At 36.0% G+C, this 21,945-nt stretch overlaps 1 protein-coding gene across 2 annotated transcripts in view; it reads right to left on the bottom strand.

Moving 5' to 3' along the window:
* LOC122716601 (BTB/POZ domain-containing protein kctd15-like) overlaps positions 1 to 21,945 on the bottom strand; it is a 40,158-nt gene continuing 18,213 nt past the window's right edge. For both annotated transcript variants that reach the window (XM_043939849.1, XM_043939850.1), the window contains exons 2-5: positions 16,210 to 16,293; positions 15,466 to 15,669; positions 2,958 to 3,163; positions 1 to 2,291 (exon numbers count right to left, since the gene is read on the bottom strand). In XM_043939849.1, coding sequence (XP_043795784.1) covers positions 1,783 to 2,291; positions 2,958 to 3,163; positions 15,466 to 15,669; positions 16,210 to 16,238 — 948 coding nt within the window. In that variant the 5' untranslated portion in view covers positions 16,239 to 16,293 and the 3' untranslated portion in view covers positions 1 to 1,782. The remainder of the gene's footprint in view (positions 2,292 to 2,957; positions 3,164 to 15,465; positions 15,670 to 16,209; positions 16,294 to 21,945) is intronic.

The following is a 21,945-nucleotide window of genomic DNA, read 5'->3' as shown; positions in this document are numbered from 1 at the left end:
ATTCCATTTGGTTGCTTTGCCAGATTTTATTTTTGCTTTCGAGACTGGACCAAACGCAGCAACTCTCGTCGCGACAATTTTCCTCCCTCTTGCACGTGTGCAGGTCGATACAAAAAACAGTAGTTATATTTAAATAACATTCGATGTTTCTCTCATATTTGTTTCGCCTATTAAATAGAACATTAAATGATAATTTCGTTCTGTGGAAGGGAAAGTGATTAATTTATACGAAATAAATAATGATCGTTTCTACTAGTTCAATTTATAAACGTTTTTATTAAATCAATCGAAACGATAATTATCGTAGCGATAAGTGTGTTTCCTATCGAGAATTAGAAACTATTTCTTTTTTAACGCGTTAAAAATAATCGAGACAAATGAGATGATTTTAGCGAAGTCTCGAATTAAAATAAACGTATGAATTGTTCTCTTCTTTTTTTATTTCCCCTTTTTTAACGTTATTCGTCTTGTTTCTCTTCCATTCGAAACCCATTTTTATCTTAGTTTATCAATTAGAAACACAGCTTAAGCCGATGAGATCAACGCGAATTATTTCGTTGTCCGAATGTTCCGCATTTAGATATCGACAATTTAAGTACATAGAATAATTATATTTATATTTATATATATATATATATATATCGATATAGATACACGTTTATTCGCGGTATTTACAGTAATTAGTATGGCATTTAAATACATATAGATACACCTTATTAAATAAAAGCAAAGTAAGGAGCGGTTTACCAATACTTATATGCATAAGTGGGTCACGAGCATGCGTGATGATACGTTCGACGAATGCATAACTGCGAAAATTACGTTTGTTGGCTCGATTTTTTTTAGAAAGAATCGTTGAACGGTGATTCTTATAATTTTCGTTACGTTATGCACGGTCGAACATTCTATAACTTAAATACGCATAACTCAAGGCACTCGATTTGTCAAATATTCGGAATTATCGAATAAAATTTAGCGTAAATTAAGTTAGATTACATTCCAAATGATTTCCAAAAATACGATGGCTAATCTCTCTTTTATTTTCCACGCGTAACTCGTATCAGAATTGAAATACAATCGATTTTATCGACTCGTAAGTAGCACACAAGTTATAAACATAAACATTTCCATAAAGTCGAACCGCGATTGGAAAATCTGGACGAAAATCGAAACTTTTGATCAAGAATATACCCTGCGAATTTCTTTCACATAATTACCCCCTTTCGCTCTCATATTATTCTTTAATAACTACGAACTCTCGAACAATCTCACGATCAACGAGCGCAAATATTTCACACTAATAGCTCCCTACAAACCAATAATAAAATCCGAAAATTATATCACAGAATGTATACAAACTAATTGCAAAAAATAAATGAAATTTTTACCTTCGATACATTTGTCTTTCATTATTTATCTCTCCTTTTATCTTTTACCATTAATCGATCATCCCGTCAACATAATTTAAAAGAAATTAGAGAAAGAACAATGGGAAGGAGGGGAGCCGCTGAGTATCCCGAATGAGTAATTAAATATACGCGTTATCCCTGACCGAAGGATCGACGAAGTTACGAAGTCACGATATCTCATCTGAAACGACGATAGCTTCAAATCACCTCCGGTGTTCCGTTCGCAACGAGAGAAGGGAACACCGATCGTTCATCGTTCGTGAACGCAGTCTTCTGAATAAATGTCTCCTGGACAGGTTCACTCGGGGTCGTGGTCGCGTTGAAGGCAGCGCACCATCCTCGAGCTGGTCTTTCGCTGGTGCGCGGTGTTCCGTCAAGTGTTGACGGCTTGTCGAACGAACAGGTATTCCGAGAATTGTTGCCCCTCCACCCCTCCGCCGTTGCTCGCGACCACGCGAAATCCTGCGTTCAGGAGCCTGGTGATGGCCTGCACGGAGTTGAGCTTGCAGTAACCGTTCAAGGGGAATCTGATGACGTGGCGGGCGTCCTGTTGGTGCCAGGCGACCCCTGATCGGGCGTCGATCACCGCCTGCGTCGTTTCCGGAAACACCTCGTCGAGGAGAGCTCGACCGCCCGAGAGCATCACCCGTTCACCGAGATCCGGGCTCACGTGGAGGGCGACGCACTCGTAATTGCAATTTCCCTCGTTGCCGCGGATTTTCTCGGAATCCCGGTTGCTCGGCACCGTCGTGCACCCTGTGCCGCGATTTCCTAGTTGATTGGCCGGCGGGGGGCTCGGGGACGAGGAGGACATGGTCGTCGTGCCCGTGGAACCGTTCTTTATCCGCTCCTTTTTCATTTGCTCCAATTGCCTGCACATCGCTGCAAAAGAACGAGTAGAGAGATGAGTTTGTCGCGCGGCACGCGGATGGAAGGAGAGAGGAAGAGGTATATCGTGTGATCGAAGTTAACGTTTCGGTTTTTCTATAAAAAAAAAAAAATTTCCTTTTTTCTGTCTCACGATCGAATTTTTGAATATTTGATTAAAATATCATTTAACGCTTCTGTGTATCCCCTCTCCCCCAGTGCAAAACGTGGATCAATGAGACGTGATTACGATCGAAAGATATATCGAGATTTTCGCGAGCGCGCCGTGGTCTTTCGTTTATCGAGATACTAGCATTTTAATTCGATCTTTCCCCGTAACGCTGCTGTATTAATAGTTTAATGGGAGGAAAAATGATCCGAGAATCGAGATTCCGGGGTCCAGATTACGCGATTTATCGTTACCGTTTCGAATCATGATCTCTCCTTCTTTCTTTACAGAAGTTAAAGAAGTTTGGTGTTCGACGAGCATGTGCTGATTTTTAAATAGATCATTAACGAGGTTATTAAGTAATAATTACAAGGGAATTTGAATACTTTCTTCTTAACTCTTAACTCAAGCTATCCCTCTCTTTTAAAATCGATGCCAGATTGGAAGAAAATTGAAGCGTATCTATCGTGGGGTTAGCAGAATCGAGGGGATGTACGATAAATTTCTCTTACGCGCGATGTCGAAGTATCGCGCTTCTTCCAGCAGGAGATCCAGATCTGCGAAGTTGTCCGGTATCAGGAGACGGGAGTTTCTCATGAAGTTTAGAATGTGTCTGAACATGCCGCCGTCCCTGTCGATGAAGTAGTGTTGCTTCAGGGAGTCCAGCACGATGGGGATGCTGCCGTTGAATAATTTTGCCAATCTCGATTCTGGATACCTGAAGAAAATAGTATGTACTTTTAGAAACAATATTTAATATATATTCTTAATAAGCTAAACGAGGAAATCGCAAAACTGACTTTTTTATTCGCGATTACTATTGAAAATATTATTAAAATATTATTGGAAATATATTTCACCAAATTCATAGAAAATTATTATTGAATTATTGTATTATTGGAAATATATTTCACCAAATTCATACGAATATTTGAGAGAGATTAATTGTAATGATTCGTTCCGGTTTCGTTCACACGAAAAAAGATAAACGTTCGAAAATATGAAAATATCACGGTGACACGATTGTTCTAGATTCGAAATCTGATTACCTTTAATTTCACGATTAAAACGATGTCGTTTTTAACCACGTACACGGTCACGGTTTGTTATATCGCTTGTTGTTAAATCTCGTTGATCGGCTCGCTCGATAAATCGTTGACCAGTTTTACTTAAGGGTATACATACTCGTGTACACAGCCCGGTTCTTGGTCACCGATGGTTATAAATTACGCTTTCTTATTGAAGAAGTCGCGTTGAGGCGAGGCAGGTGCCGATATTTCGGTCACCTGCCGAAAACGCTTCGAGTTATTCGAAGCGAGACCGTGAAGTAGCCGCAGCTGTTCCAAAATTTTTCTTAACCAATTTATATATGCCTCCCTTGCTTCGACTTAATTGACGATTACTGGACGAGTCGGGGCCAATTAACGTCGCATTGTAAACAGGTTGTTTTCGACCGATGAAAAGTTAAAGGAAATTTGTTGAGAGAAGGGATCGTTGGACGAAAAGTGGCAGTTTCGATAAAATGACGGGTTGAAAATAACGTTGATTCGTCGAGTGATTCCTTTAACACGGTCGATACGATTCATTGAAAATTAAAATGAATGCTTCCGGATATTAATTTTTGATGAATATAAGAAATATAATTGTAAAATGGCGAAAAATATAACGAGACTGAAAATGATAACATTGATTGAACACAAAATCGCGTGTGAAAATTCTTTTCCATCTTTTGCATTTTTTTAAAAGTTTAATGTAGAATAGAAAATTTCCTTAACGCATACGTTTATCGAATGTATTAAAATTTATCGTATTTCATCAAAAAGATATTCTTATCATTTAATTTTTTAATAATTTTTTAACAAATCATTCTGATTGATGGAAAATAATACATTTTCACTATGTTAATATATAATATAAATAATACATTTGTACTATGTTGTAAAGTCATTTATATAATGACGGATAATTTAGTTAGATAGGAGGACATAGAGAAGAAGAGATAAATAAAGATACGATCGAAATTGGATTAAAATATTTCCAAGATGGTTGATTATTACACGAGCGCGATTTCGATCGCTCAATCCAAGACGATCGATTATCGACATCGGGAAGGCTTCGAATTTCATCTCTTTATTGCGGCTATCATGCCGGAGGACACAGCCGCTATCATTTTCGTGAAAGCTGCCGGAACGAATGCCTTCTGGATCCGTTCGGGATGGAGAAAGGTCGGACGTGGGAGGAATCGGGAGTAGTCGTGACTGGAAACGTATATATTGGGCCAAAATAAAATATAATAATAATAAGGAATAATAAGATTTAACATATACAGATATTTAATAAATAACCATAAATCGATACCAGGCTACTCGCCTGAAGTGTGTTGTTACTTAAAAGCATTTAAAGATTGACCTAGATCAACATTGATGTTTAAAAATTCTTAAGTTTCAATATTATAAATTTTTAACGTTAAAATTGATATTCTAGATATAGCGAGGTCAAAAATTATTGATAATTTTGTAATATTTTCTATATATTGAAGTCGATTAAAGACGATGTCATTCCTCGATGCATAATAAAAACTTTTGCAACATAATTAATGTTTTTTGATTTCGCATTGAAAGTGCGGAGGAAATGGAGTCCAATCTTAATAACGGTGACAGAACTGACAACGTGTATTAATGAGAGATATTCGAACGGATATGAATGGTCGAATCGTTTCCGGTTTGGGTTTAGAGAAAGTGGCTGGTGACATTTTCCAATAGGTTTCTAATGGAGGAGCGTCACGTTCTTGTTATGTTTATTTGCATGTCGTATCTGGGAATTATATCTCGGTGCAATGATAGGCAATTTATGCATCTTATATTCATGATATATTTATAACATTATGTTCAAAGAGGAATGAAGGTCACCTTGAAATGTAAAGGATATTTTCTCTTAGAAATATCCAACGTATTTTCATCGTAACTCTTTGCTTGACATATTTCTTTCTCAACTAACTAATGACTATCGTCAATCAACAAATCGATCTAAGTTTTTCAAATACTTTTCGAAGAAAAAACAGCGCAATGCATCGAAGAAATTCATTGAATAATTTTTCAATTAAAGGTCAAAAAGGTTGATAATTATCTAAAAACAAAAAAGAGTCTCCTCCCTTACCAAAGTTTGGTCACTTTTCAATGACCACCAACTTTCCAATGCTTTTCAACCCTTGGCGTGATCGTGTCATCCGTTATCTATAGATAGGTTTCAATGCGTTTTTTCAATGGTACCGGCCATGTTCTTCTGCGTGCACGACCGAAGGTCGTTGTAATTTAGCATATAATAGACGAGTGCCCTGGAAAAAGGACGAGAGGGACAAAGGAGGAAGAGTGCGCTAAAGACGAAGGCCGCCGGGAGAACGAGCGCGAGTAGAGAGAGAAAAGAGATGAAGATAGAAAGAGAACAAGAGCTGGAGAGCTCGGTTCTTCGTGTACCTCGATGGTGCGTTATGGCACAACGAGGGGGAAATACCGACGTAGGTATCCGGTGCCCCCTCAGGCCGATTCCCATACCTTCCACGGCGATAACATATAATAACGACGGCCTGGTGGAGCCCGTGGGCGATCTGACTTCAGCGGGGAAGAGAGAGAAAGAGGGAAGATACCGCGGGGTAGGTAGGACGCTATATATACGTGTATACGGGCCGAGAGAGAAAGAGAGAGAGAGAGGGAGAGACGGGTGAACGGCATCTCTTTTACTCTTCCTCACCCTGTTTCGTACTTTTCGACGGTACCGCGAAAGTCGAGAGCGAAGGATAAGAAGAACTCTCGAGAAAATGAAAATTCTGCGAATCCTGTGTTGGAAATTCTCTTCCTTTGAAAAAAAAAACATTATATTATGAATATTAGTTTATATTACTTGAAGCTATGAGTTTTCAGTTGTACGTCTTTGATTTGCCAAAGAAATTATAATGTAAGTTAATAGAACGTAGAATTTCGTTCATATTGAAGATTTTCTTATATATATGTATATATGTAATAAATAAGATAGTAATTCGTTAATTTTGACGTTATTTGTATATTTATATAATATGAATTTATAATAATTATAAGAATATTATATACGTAGATATATATTATTTTTATATGCTGTAATATTTATTTAAAATAAAATAAAAAAATATATTTTACGTATATTTTAATATCTTTATATTTTTTATTTTCTTTCCCTTTTTCCAACAAATTTTTTTTTCCTATCTTTCTACAAATTTCTCATATTGGAATATTTATATAAAAGTTCCTTTGAGATATTTTTCAAACGAATATGTATTTCTGAACATGATAAAATTCATTGCATTTCTTATAAACTGTTTATATTTCATATATAAGTTGAACAAAAAAGTAAATGAAAAATTTTAATACCGGTGGCGCCATCTCGCGTTTGGACGCTGGAAGCTTCGACTTGTTACTAGCATAGCAGGATGTGCAAGGAGGTATTCGTGACGTCACACATAAGGACAGCAATATTGTGCGAGAAGGATAGAGAAAACGTGCCACTAACTTTGGTTATGCGGCTCCTAATATTCTTCATTATATAAGAATATTAATTAATTATTAATTTTTTATTGATAATTTCTATACTTTTAAGTTTGCGTCTGAAAGCTGAGATCCTAAAGAAGTTTCTCATATTAAATTTAACTCGAAATTCTTCTCAATTAATTATTTATTAATAATTAATGCGTCATATCGGGCCGACGCTCGATCGATAACCAATACTTTTTCGTTAATTTATCATTACTACGAAATTTATTTCTAAATATAAATATACTTAATTGAAAGGTTAGTTCTTCCTCTGTTTTCACGTATAATTTTTATTTATAAATTTGTTATTGTTTAAATGATTAATTTGATTGTTTATTACTCGACCATGGAATAATGGGTTTGCGCGTGAGACACTCTTCATAATAATCATTAATAAATAATTAATCAGGAAAAATTTCTGTACTTTTAAGCTTGTATCTCAAAGCTAGAACCTCAAATAACTTTCTCGTATAAATTTTGATAAGAAATTCTTTTTAATTAATTATTTATAAATGATTATTATAGAGAGTGCTTCAGTCGATAACTTTTACTTCGTAATCGAGTAATATATAATCAATTTATTCTTTAAAATAACAGCAAAATTATGAATAAAAATTATATGTGAATGTAGGGAAGGAAACAACGTTTAAAATGCATATATTAATATTTAGAAATAAATCTTGCAATAACGTAAAATTAATGAAAAATACATTGTATATCGGTTATATGAATTGCACGATGAGATATTTATTATTAATAAATAATTAATTGAAAAGAATTTTAAATTAGAATTAATATGAAAAACTTCTTTGAAGTCTCAGTTTTAAGATATGAATCTAAATTTGCAGAAGTTTTCAGTAGAAAAATAATAATTAATTATTTAATTTTCAATGTTATGTTTCCGACATATTAATATTTCTGTCCTTCTCGCACAATATTGCTATCCTTATGTCCTAGTGTGACGTCACGAATACCTCCTTGCATATCCTGCTATGCTAGTAACAAGTCGGAGCTTCCAGCGTCCAAACGCGAGATGGCGCCACCGGTACTAAATTCTTCTATTTATTTTCTTTAATTATTTTCTCTAATTAATAAACAAAATGTTTACATGTTTTTATACATTATACCAAATTTTATACATATTTTTGTATTTTTATATGTTATATACGCGTATATTTCATATATATATATATTTCTATTTTCTCCTGAATTTTTTAAATATATTTAATTAATATTTCTAAATTGCATGTTTTCCATATATTTTTATATATATTTTTTCTTATATATTTTTGTATATGTACAACAGTTTAAAGCATAAAGTTGACAATTAAAAATGATATAAATAAAAAAAAAAATTTCCCAATTAAATTTAAAAATAAATTCAATTGCTCGCGTAAACAGACAAGTGCATAAAGATTAAACACAAAACAGTCAAATAAATAATAATTTTAGAAAATTTTCGCCACCTTTTCTCGAATTATATTCTTCTAATCTTCTAAAATTCTAAAATTTCGATAAAAAATATTCTCTGTCTGTCTATATTTTGTACAATTACACTTCTTCCATCAATTTATATGCTAGAGAAAGAAACCAGACCACCACTTGAAATCGAACAGAAAGATAACAAAGACAAAAAGAAAAAAAAGGAAAGAAGAGGGAAGGCGAGGGCGATATCGAAGGCGAGCAGTGTTGAGAGGTGAAAAAAAGCGAGAAAGCACGGAGGAGAAACAAAAGGAGGAGAAGAGGAGCAGGATGTATGCGCCAGCGGGTTAAGCGTTGCTCTTGAGTTGGATCCTCGGTCGGTAAGGGTGGGTGTGCGGGGGAGGAAACGGTACCAGGGGCGGAGGACGAGCGGCGTGATTACCCGGGGCGATTTGTTGGGCCCACCGACCGGCCGAGGTCCGATCCCGGGTCAGATCCGCTCGCTATGGGAAAACGCTAAACGATCGGCTCACATCACTCAGATTCCTGCCCTGCTTTTGGTCCACGCGTGGATATATATGCGTTCGTGCCGCGATCACCCATTGTCCGACATTACACAATGCATCGGATGTATCCCTGAATTAAATTCTAAAGATTCTACATTTCAACCGGTCATAATTCGATTCTTCTATTTTTTTTATTGTTTAGATTTTTTATTGTTATTAATTTTTAGAATCGATCGCGAATATTGATACATCAGTGTGAATACATCGATATTACGATCCTCTCGCGAGTTGAATCGAATTTTCCATGTTTCATTGTCAATGACGTTATGGAATATAACCTAAAAATAAATTTTCGAAAAAAAAGAATTCTATCGAAATTGTATCTATACGAAAGATTTGTAAAGTTTTCTTATTTCTCATTCACTCTCTTTAATAAATATAAATACGATTCGTTTTCCTTTTGTCGGAAATCGGTTTATAAACTCGTTTCCCTCGTTCTTTGTTTCGATATGAAAAGTTAGCAACAAGAGTGGCTCCGGTTGGTAATATTGTACACGCTGATGATACGTACGAGACACGGTTTAATATATGCCGTGGTTCGATGCGCGCAAGCGACAATGGACTCGAGAGTTCGCTCGTAGATGCGTATATGTGAGCGTGCAAGAACGAAACATCTCGACCAATACAGGATCGCTTTGTCAGAGTTGGGCAAATTGCACGTGGTGGACCGAAGGGCGAGGAAACGAGGACTAGGTGGATCTCCATGGGATTGCCCGAGGGCGTTGCTAAGTCTTCAACAGGACTCTCCGGTCCGGCGGGATGATGGACGATGTTTTAGGGATTACGTGATACCGGAAGCGCAAACTAATGATCGATGGTTACGTAATTTCTGAAAGTGCGCGGAAGAAGAAACGGTGCGTTGCCTGGTTTCAGATCAGTTTCGTTTCGAAAATTTCATCGACGCGACGACGATGATCAGGAAGGTAAGATTTATTGAGGAAAGATAAAAATTTTGAAAACTTAAGTTGAAAGGTAACGATTTCAACGATCGATCAGATTCATGGATCTTTAAGAAAATTTGAAATATATATCGAAGGCTTGAAAGATCTTGTAGATATGTTGATCTAGTATTTTGAGAACTTTAGAGAGTATTTGAAGATTTTTTAGAGTTGTAAATTTTATTTGGAAAGTCTATAAAAATTCTAGAGATCTTTAAAATTATATCATCGGTATCATATTGGATTCGAGTAAAAATGAACGTTTCTAATAATTATATACAAGGAATTTGTTTTATTAATCTTCATGAAAATATACAACTGTTCGTGAAACGTTTTTCACGGATAAAGGAGTAGTGAAGAATGATTTCATAGATTGTACTCTCTAATAACTCAAAGTAATCACCATAAATTTTCACGGGTATTATCCCGTTCTTGAAAATTCTCAAATTGTTTTTGTTCACATTAAACATCATAATATGATTAATACAACGTTTCGTCCGATATTTATGATGCCATCAAGCGAAAATAATTTTCTGTTGCAACATCCCATATTATGCCTATAATAATAAACCGGTAGAATTCCGTATCCACGTACACTCGTCATTTCTTTCTTTCTTTCGCCCATCCCTTTCGCCAAAGTTTGATTCGAGAAAATATTTTCCAACGACGATTCAAGAACGGTTCTCTCTTTCGCAACTTGCCGATTGTAATCTTATCTATCCATCATCGTTATTATGGATCGCTGCCCATTGTCGTTCGTTTCTCGAACAGAGTATAAATCCTCGTAGGTGTCTCAGCTTGGGAAATCACTATCTTCGATACGATCTCGAGTGGTGTGCCGTTACACGATAATTTATCTCGCGTAAATCAATTTTTCGTGTAACACGGGGGTACGAAACTATTCTGCAACGTTTCGATATCACTTTTGCGAAATTATATATAGATGGAATGTACAGGCATTCGTACAACTACGAAATAAAAGATTCTTATCTTCCACCGTGAGAAAATAAATTTTAATATTTTTGAAAATTCTATCTGAAATGAATCTCGCTCTCAATTAACGTGGTGGACTTTTAGCGTAAACGACGATCCAAAGTGAATTTTCATTTCGTTTTTTCTATCATTGTGGAGTATAAACTGAAAACTCGGAATATCTTTTTTGGATAACTTTAACAAAATTTGACAAAAGTGTCTGGAAAATATATTTCAGACACTAATTATCCAGATTTATTAATATTAAAGATTGCCGATAATCGATTCGTATTCAATTCTCTATGTTTTGCGAGAAAATAAATATATCTCGAGAAAATTCAATCGAAAGAAATTTTACACACAGTTTTCGAAGCAAACAGCCCATTAAAGCGATTCGATTCGTGGCGTTGAATCGTATCTATCTAGCCAGACGTTTTAGGCGCGATTCGGCGTGCGTTTAATGGGTGAAAGGTGTAACTTACTTATCATACAATGCGCCATGTATTGAAACGATCGTGACTTTTACTGCCTTTCGCTTATGCATTTTTTTTTTTTTTTTCCTTCCACAGTATGTAAAATGCATTCGATGGTTACACCAGGAAGTGACTAGCTCGCTTTTGCAAGTCTAAACAGAGAAGATCGATCTTTTCATTCCCGTTAATCCTATTTCAATCAAAGAACCTGTATCCCATTAAATTATTTAAATTCCCCCCTCTTTTCTAAGTGCTGCGCTATACTTTTATACTTTACTTCTCGCTACACATAGTATAAAACTTTCTTCCCTCATCAAAATTGCCTTCTTCGATCGATACTTTCTACGAATCTTGATAAAACTATTTTATTAACAAGTTAATAAAACATTTCAATTATCGTTGAATTACTTTCTCAAGTCTCACATCTAATTTTTTCGAACACCAGTATTCTCTTTTTTTTAGTCACACCAAGAATCGAGTCATTTTTACATTGAAATCGATCTTTGTTGGCAGTTTGGAATTTAACGAATTACTTTCTCAAGTTTCACATCTAATTTTTTCGAACACCAGTACGCACTACCTTTTTCTTAGTCACACCAAAAATCGAGTCATTTTTACATTGAAATCGATCTTTGTTGGCAGTTTGGAGTTTAAATTATTGAATTACTTTCTCAAGTCTCACATCTAATTTTTTCGAACACCAGTATATTTCCTTTTTCTTAATCACACCAAGAATGGAGTCATTTTTACATTGAAATCGATCTTTGTTGGCAGTTTGGAATTTAAATTATTTAAATTCTCTTCTAAATGCTATATTTATACTTTACTTTTCGCTACACATAGTATGAAATTTTCTTCCCTCATCAAAATTGCTTTCTTCGATCGATACTTTCTACGAATCTTGATAAAACTATTTTATTAACAAGTTAATAAAACATTTCAATTATCGTTGAATTACTTTCTCAAGTCTCACGTCTAATTTTTTCGAACACCAGTACACACTTCCTTTTTGTTAGTCACACCAAGAATCGAGTCATTTTTACATTGAAATCGATCTTTGTTGTTTGGAAGAAACTTTTACACCCACACACTCGCACGTATAAATAATCACGTTAAATAATCCCAGCAATCGATAAGATATTCGTATAAGGCCTGAGATGAAGGAAAAACACGGCAACAACGGTCGCGCAGACCTTGTCGCGAGTTCCTTTTTTTTCTCCCCCCTCCCCCTTCGATACGATCGAGCGGGCACAGTAATCTCGCTTTCGACAAAACAATAAGGTCGACGGTTTGTGAACGAAGTGGAGGGAAGTGGAGTGAAGCGTGACGGAAGAAGGGGATGGCGGTGAGGTTGTCCAGGCGGTTTTTCTTACCACGTATCCACGATCGGTCTCACCTTTCTCATTTCGTTTCGCGCGACACTTCCATTCGTTCCTTTAGAGATTAAAATTGGATCTGTTTGGATCTAAGGAGATCTCGGCGAACCACGAAAGCGAAAGACTTCTATCGAATCTCGTCCCTCGTTCTCGTTTCAACCCATCTTTTCAATTGCCGACCGAGTTTGAATTTTGTTTTCTTCTTGGCTCAAGATAAAGATTCTTCTCTTAAGTTTATTATGGTTAATTGATGCGAATAGGGAAATCGATAGATTGCAATTCGATGCTAAACTTTTTTGTGCGGAAATTATCATGCAAATGATGACAGGTTTAAGGAATAATAAATGATTCGGGTAAAGATTAAGAAATTTTTCATGAATTTCTCTTCTCGTTTCTTTAAAATTTGAATTTCATATATTTATATTATTCATATAATTTATTAAATTATATTAAAATATAAACATATATTAAATTAATATATAAATTATTAAAGAAGGAGAGAAAAATAATAAATATAATAAAAAATATAATAATAAATATAATAAAAAATAATTATTAAAGAAGGAAAGAAATATATTAAATTATTAAAGAAGGAGAGGATTGGAACACGATGCTTGATTTCAGAATTCGGCTAACGATCCACCGCGATAACAGACAGCAGCTTGCCAATTAGAATTAACTTTACTATTCCTTCGGTTTCGAGGATTTAACGATTATATTTTACATCTCTTTGGGGGAAATTGGATATCCATCCATGTCCAGGTTAGTTGGCCTACGTGGATCGTAACGAGTATCGCCGTGAATATCGGATTGGATGAACAGTAACTGTATCGCGGTACCATTCTATGGTTCACCGTGCTACGCGACTACTCTCGAAGCAACACGAGAAAACGAAGCAAGTATACGCGATATGTGCTCGTCGTGAATCGAAATTTATTAACATCGATCAATAATAGATTTATCGTTATTATATCGAGACGTGTATATAGTTGATCAGTGAGGAGATGAAAAGTTTGAAAAGATTTCTTTTCTCTAATAGAAAACATGTCATATTATATTATACATGTCATATGTTATTAATATTTATTATATTTATTCAGAATATAGAAGAAACTATACCAATGAAGTCACTTTTTGATTCGTCTCGATATCACAATTCATTGTCGAGTTATAAGAATTCAAAGTTCACCGTAGCGCTTAAGAAAAAAAAGTCGCGATTTAATGACCTATATTTTTTCCCGGAAATGTTTACTATGTTGTTCCAGATATCGCGTGTACTTTTCCAAGAATCGCGTCTGTCATTTGTCTGGTGTTTGGGATAGGTGAGCGCGAGTCCATGTAAGCTACCAAAAAGAAGACGGTAAACGATTAAAAATTACTCTTTTCTTTACACGACGATATCTCGGGAACCGGAAGTCGTATCGAAATAAATCGAAAAGCATTTTAAAGTGGAAAATCTCACGCTTCCAACGATCGTTCACTCGTTGACCGGAAGTCATTATCTTCGGAGTTACAACGATTCAAAGTTTTTCTAATTTTAATAGAATACAATTGGATTTGGTACGATTAAAAATCACTCTTTTCTTTGTATGATGATATTTCGGGAACCGGAAGTCGTATCGAAATAAATCGAAAAGCGTTTTAAAGTGGAAAATCTCACGCTTCCAACGATCGTTCACTCGTTGACCGGAAGTCATTATCTTCGGAGTTACAACGATTCAAAGTTTTTCTAATTTTAATAGGATACAATTGGATTTGGTACGATTAAAAACCACTCTTTTCTTTGTACGATGATATTTCGGGAACCGGAAGTCGTATCGAGATAAATAAAGAGGTATTTTAAAGAACAAGGTTTCAGGTTTTTAATGATCCTTCATTGAAGACTAGAGGACTTCTCTATAGATTCATATTTTTAGACTTATAGCGGTTTAAGATTTAATCGAGTTTTTAGATGATCAGTAATATTTCTCGATTTGGTTACCAAGACTTTAGACATCAAAATGGTATAAGATTAAAGCGTCTTCTTGGCGCAAACCGGCGCTGTGCTTTCACGTTACGTCTCTTTTATGCATAAAGTGCACGAATATACCGCAAATAGCCTTTGGACACTGTCGGGTATGGTAACGGTGTGCCTGATTACGAACGATATGTTCTCTGAGATATTGCCTGCTACGAACATCCTGGAGCGTTGTCGATGGTCACGTTTCCGCGATCCGGACATCACGCTCCCTTTCTACTCTCTCGCCATGGAATTCTTCGGACTGTGGAAACGCTTTTCGCGAAATCGCTTAAGACCTTTGCTTTCAGATAATGATTTAATATCCACTTTACAATAATATTCGCGATCATCTTTGATAATATATTTTCGAATAAGAAAATTCCAAATATAATATAAAATTCTAAATATATCTTTATTGAAGTAATAAAAAATGCGATGAAGATGGATCAATCAAAAATTGATTAAACCAAGATATTCGAAGTCGATTTCAACTTTCCCGTTGGAATGTTGTCGAACGTCTCTCGATACTTGGTAAAAATCTCTATCTCGCATTCATTATCAGATTTCACTTTTCAGCGCGTAATATATTAAAACGTTCTTTCGAACTTTCCACAATACTAGGACATTCGACCTTTAACCCTTTCGATCTTTATCGATACTCGAAAATCGTAATATATTATTTTTAACGAATTTTAAAGATATTGGGCACACTTACTTGGTCAGAGTTTCGAGCGAGGAGGTGTATATCGTTCCACCTACGTCGATGTGGACTGGAGCCGTGTACCTGGAAGCGGCTGCCACGCAGGGTATTCCGGTCATCTTCTGGTTGTAGGATGCTGCAGCCGGAGTCGGTGGCGTCGGTGATGAAGAATTGGACATTGTGGGCGACGTGGCCGGCGAACTGCTTGGCGACAGCAATCTGAAAAAGATACTTTCAACATTAACCACCATCAGGCCCTGTTCCTTCTACGAGGATTCGAAGCGTTTGCTTCGATGCTTTGGCGAAAATGATGGCGGAGAGATTACAATTTTTTTCAAGCTGTTGTTTCGAAAAGGGTAGTGTTTTCTTTCAAACTCTTGAGAATATTATTCTGCGTTAATTTCGATGCGAATCGATACTCTTAAGAGGGGATGCAAATTTTTGAAGATTATAACTTTAAAATTACTTCTGATATCAATTTCGAAGAGAATTATTTCGTGTTAATTTTTATCGTCCGTCGTTTCGAATTAATTCAATTGATTTATCAGTTTAGCAAGAGGAAAGATATTACACCGTTTTCATTATTGAGATTTATGCGTTCGTGAGCAATTCTCGTTACACGCCACGATCAATTGTGAGACGTTACGCAAGATCGAAGAATTTCAATTGCATCGAGATGTATCATTTTCTCCGTGTTCCACGGTATATTAAGCGTTGATCTTTAAGAGGTAGGTATAAATTGAGCGTAGTTCTATTTACCTCATTTTAATTTGAGCGCTAGGGAACATATTGCGTTGCGCCAGCTCCGCCTTCGCCTCCTTTACGTCGGCCTCACATTTCCGTCTGCAATTAAAAATGATTAAAAACCTCCAGTATGCTCAACTTCTTCGTTTAAGTTTAATTTCAAGAAATTCTTCACGTGAATTTCACTTTGAATTCTTTTGTGCTAGTAATAAAATAAAAATTCGCGGATTTCATACAAAAGTTTTTACAAAAGTGATAATTACAGAAATATATCACGTATAAACTATATCTCACGATATATATTTTTAAAACGTTGTGTGAACGAACAAATTCCAGAATTGCAATCAAGAGACTTGATAGTAAGTTGAAAGAAGTTCCAAAACGCGATATAAATATTTTATCTTTCGCTTTAAATTCCGATTGATTACCTTTTCATGGATCCAAAAACTATTCCGGAAATCACACTATTCCGGAAGTCACATTCGATTACTTTTCGTAACGAGTATCAAAGGAAACAATGTTTAAAATAGCTTCCTCTCTCACTTCTTTTTAAATACACTTATCAAGTTTTCTCTCGTTTTAGAGTGATAAAAACAGAAAGAACGAAAGAAAATCCTCGACTTCCATTCATCGTTTCCACGCCGTAACGTATGCGATTCATAGCTAAACTTTATGACCGCTATTTATAAGTCATAAGTGAACATTAGAGAAGACAAAACGTACTTGGATATTCTTATGACTAATTGCATCTCCCATTTCATTCCTCAATTTTTTCCCTTTTAAATTAACCAAAATTTTTCCCATTGTTTCGCACAATAGAGAAATGAAACGATTTATCGTTTTTGTATCGTAGCTACTTAAGATTTAAGAGCGCGTAACTCATAAACAAATATTATGAGACAAAATGACACAAAATATTAACATTTCTCGATTTTTCATCAAAATTTCTTTTATTGATTTACACAATAAAAATGGAACGAATTGGTACCCAATTTATCGTTTTCACTCCATAACCATTTAAAGGCCGCAATTTATTAATCATAAATATTGAAGGGGATAAAACGACAAAATTGTTAACACTCTTGTTACAACTTGATCTCTTAATCTTTTCTTCCCCTTTTTAAATGAGCCGAAATTTTTATTTCCGTTACTTACACGATAAAAATGGAACGAGCCGTGGAAAGAACAGCCGATTCACTTCACGTACATTCAACCAAGGCGAAGCCACGGTTTACGGCCGCCATTTAGAAGTCAAAACAACGGTGCACACGCTGACATTAGCGCGGCTAACTTTCCCTCTAACGAGGTCGCGCGCCATTTCAACCGGCTCGATTTAATTTATCGATCCTCGCGGTTGGTCGACGACGACGACAAAAGCCGACGATGATCTGGTCGCGTTGTTTTTGATTTTCGGCCGATCGAATGGAACGCGCAAGTATCCTTCCATACCCCTTGGATACCGCGCCCGTGGATTTTCCATATGTATTAATAAGGCAATTAACCTGGGGAGAGAGAGGGGAGGGGGGGGGAACAATGTTTAACGAGGGAAAGCGAAACCCCCGGCTGGGTTGGTCCGACGAATGAGAGAAAAGTGGAAGGGAGGATGGACGGAGGTTTTGGTGGACGATGGTTTGCGAAGAGAGGGAAGGCTGGATTCATTTCCAAGCTTGTGTACACACCGAGATCCTGGCCCCGGCTTTGTTCCAAAGTACGGCTCCTGCCTTCGTTGCGCGGATATCCTTCCGGTTTCGCGATTTTAACGGAACCGTGGTTTCGTTTCGAGAATAAAATGCCGGCAAATTTTCGCTATTATTCTTGAAAACGTGAAATAGAAATAGAAAATAGGGAGGGAGTGCTTGTAACATGCGTGGAGGAATTTTTAAATTTAATTTCACTCTTTTCCCTCAGCGAAAAAAAATGGCGAGTAGTTTTGGAGGAATTTTTATTCGTTGAAGTTATTTCTATTAGTAGAAGGATATTATATAATAAAATTAATATAGACAAAGGTATAACGATGATTAGTGGGATAAAACGAAAGGACTTGTAATATAAAATAGTGATTTTCATATCCGTTACAAAAATTCGGAATGTTATGGAAATGAAATATGGAGCTAGCTGTTATTGGAAAATAAGGATACGTAACTGTAACTGGTATAAAGTAGATCGTGCATAATTTTGCTTCGTTGTTCGGATTCAGGTTAGAAATACGTTTGGAGATATTTGAAAGCGTGAAACACGACGCGAACGAATTTATGAGTGAAATCAGGTTTACCGTTTCAGACTGCGTCTTATCAGAGATTGTAATTTAGAGTTACATTTGCACACCGTATCTGGATATTCGTTTTTTCTTAATAATTAACCGTCATAATTACTTTTCTCGTTAATTCAAATACAATTAATTTACCAAAAGTTTAATTTTCGTTTTTCAAATACACTTCTCGGATATTTCGATTATACGACGTTGTATTAATTCTTTCACGGACGTGAATCGTATTCACGCATTACTTTTCTTCTTTGATTTTTCACAACACCGAGGCGTCTGGTATTTCCTGTACGTTTCACGATTGATCATGTTCCATTGACGTTTTTAAAATATTACTGCTGGCTTAAGAGGTAACATTGATTTATCGTACAACCCACGCAGCAATGTACACGAATTCTCTTCTGTTTCAATGCACTTCGTGTTTTCTTTTAAGCCATTTAATTCTCAATTGATCCGCAAAGCGCGTTCTCCAGACTTCAACACAGAGAATCAGATAATTCCTACAATACAAACAATCTTATATATTATATCGTACATTTATTCAAGAATTTGCTTATCACAAATTTTTAAATATCCCATTCGTAAAATCATTCGAATCAATCAGATCTCCATTAATGCGAATAATAATAATAATAATAAATTTTACTCCACCACATGTCAATCAGATCGATCATAATTTCATCAACGTACATACGAACAACGTACATTTTTCCAATGTTACTGAGATGCCTTACCTGCACTTCTCTCCCCTCTAAACAATCCTCTAATTTTCAACTCGTAATCCGAATCCTCAATTACCACCATATCGACATCTCGAAATCTTTTTCCCACAATAACGCACGAGCACGCTCGTCAGAGAGACGAGCGCATCAAGGATACCGCAATCTTAAATCAACGGAGCAACATCACCCCCTCTCGATGTGCGCGTTCGAGCTCTCGTTCCACCTTCCCCCCCCCCCCCCTCTCCCTCTCTCTCTCTCTCCCTCTGCGCGGCATAAATCATTACACCGGTCCCCGCAACGTTAACCTCCGCCGTATAAACACCGATAAATACGAGACTGTGCAACAGTCGAGGGGGTATTAAAGGAACCCAGCAGGCCGAGGAGTACCATCAACCACGAAACTCGAGAGGCAAAGAACGTTCTCGTCGCCGCGGCGATATTTATTCTCAGCCTCCGAGCGGGCAGAGTTGCTGCGACGTCGTCGATGCAAGGGGACGACGAAGGTAAGGCCGAGGGGACTGGTTTTCTCTTTCCACCTTCTGGCTCCCTCTCGCCCCCTTTCGCTTCGCCGTCCGCCTTATCCACCTCCGCTTCCTTCCTTCTTTCTCCTTTCTTTTTTTTTTTCTTTTCCTTCTTCTTTTCTTCGTTGCACGGGGCACGAGTCGCGGCGTATCGCACACCGTTTTCGTTTTCTAGAGGTCGTCGGGCGGTCCCCTTGTCGCCGCCAAGTTGAACGCGAAGAAAAACTTGTTGTCCGTTCGTTGATGAACGACAGGGGTAACGATCGAATTTGTATCTTTGAACGATGATCGGCAATCTGTGTTTATGAATCAGTGATGGGGAACAATTTAATAATCGAAGTTACGAGTGAAAGTTACCTCGATAATTTATCGTTCAAAATGTAATAATAATAATTGTAATGGCTTGAGATTACATGAGAAACGGGATCGATTATAAGAGGTATGAATAAATGTAATTACTTCGTTCGAAATTTTTAACCAGTTTTCAACGGGTTAATGAATCGCAACTCTGTTATGAATCTTTACGTGGAGTAAAATTTCGAAAGGATGTATATATATATGGTAAGGTTTTTTTGAGAGATTGATTTATGGTAGTCTAATAAATGCAAAATAAAATCATGTGTACGGTTGAACACGAATGTAGTTATGTAGTTATATGGTAATATAATAATGTAAATAAACTGTTTTGAAGCAAAATGCGACGAATCATATATCGAGTGATATATTCGTGCTATTGTGAAAGTTAAAACAAAACGGGAAAATCGATATCGAAAAATTTCGATTGAGATTATTAAGTTATTAAGTTGTAAGTTACGTAAGTTGTGTGACACTATCTTCGTCTTTTCATCTAATGCAAATTTAAATTGCTCGCAATGAATAAATCATTATCGATATTATTTTTTTATATCAGAATCGTATAATTATATCTAGAATCATATAATCGATATATATTTAATATTCCGTACAAATAATTTTTGTATTTTAAATATTATGTTAAATTGAACCGAAAGAAATCGATCGAAGAAGCTCTACAGCGCCAATAACGGAGATCGACCTTTGGATGCCTTTGGGCGATCGATTAGCATATGCAAATTCCATTAATATAGATACGCGTATGAACGTAGTTGTAATTAACTTTGATCATAATTGCACGGTAAATCGATCACAAAAATTGTGTAAGAAAACATCGATCGATCAAAACAGTGTTGTTTAAAATTTCTCATTTTTTTAACCCTCGTTTATGAATTGATCATTGCATCTTTGAATTTAATCTCAAATCTGGATAGAAAGTAAAAGTGTCTTCTTTTTTTTCAATAAGAAATTTTTTTGATAATTTTACGATTCTTTTTTTAAAAACCTCTATTTTATCGCTATATAAACAAGAAATCAAACGTGAAAGCTTGAAACAAGTTTCATTCATTTTTACGAAATAATATAAATAATATTACATCTATTTCTTTGATCTATTTCTATTTCTGGTAACGATAAGCTGTATGTGTCTGTTAAAAAAAATAAAACAAACTTTTAAAAATACAAACGTATGACATGCAAGTCATTTTACATTAATTTTTAATTTAAATTTTCGTCGATCAAGGCAATTTAATTGCTCTTGTTTCGATTGGTTAGTTACGGTTGTGTCTGCGGACACTCGCGATAAATTACGAATATAGAGGGAGAGAACTAGTCGGAGAAAGTGAAAGAACATCGCGGGGAACGATTTCAGTAACAGCTGTCCCGTCGCGTTGGCGCCTCGAATTGCAAAAATCAATCCGTCCTTGTTTTCTACGCGCGTGTGGGTAAGTTCTAAGAGTGTTGTCTAAATGCGCGTCATCAATATACGTACAAAGTCGTGGAGCAAAGTCGTGCATTAGGATAATGAACATTCACCCGCGGGGTGGATGCTAAAGAACGTTTTTAACGTTCCTAGATGACATCTTTGAGATACGCGAATGATAGGAAATAAGAAAGTATTTATACGAGCGGTGATATTCTTGGTAATAAAATTAGAAGCTGAAAAAAAAAGAAAAAAAAATGGAATTTCAGGAATTTCACATAATGTGTATTAATGTATACGAGTCGGTTGGTTAATATTCAGACTGTGCTAGGAAAAAGAAAACGTGTAAAAGAAAAAAAAATTCTTTGATGCAAAGAATGCAAATGAAAGCTTGAAAGAGCTTGTTGATAATAATTTACTTTAAAATGAATTGTGGATCGTTTGAACAATAGTCAGATCAATATGAATAGT

This window comes from Apis laboriosa, unplaced genomic scaffold, assembly GCF_014066325.1.
Source record: "Apis laboriosa isolate Shangri-la unplaced genomic scaffold, ASM1406632v1 scaffold47_cov149, whole genome shotgun sequence".
NCBI classification, from domain to species: domain Eukaryota; kingdom Metazoa; phylum Arthropoda; class Insecta; order Hymenoptera; family Apidae; genus Apis; species Apis laboriosa.
This window is presented reverse-complemented; position numbering and strand designations above follow the sequence as displayed.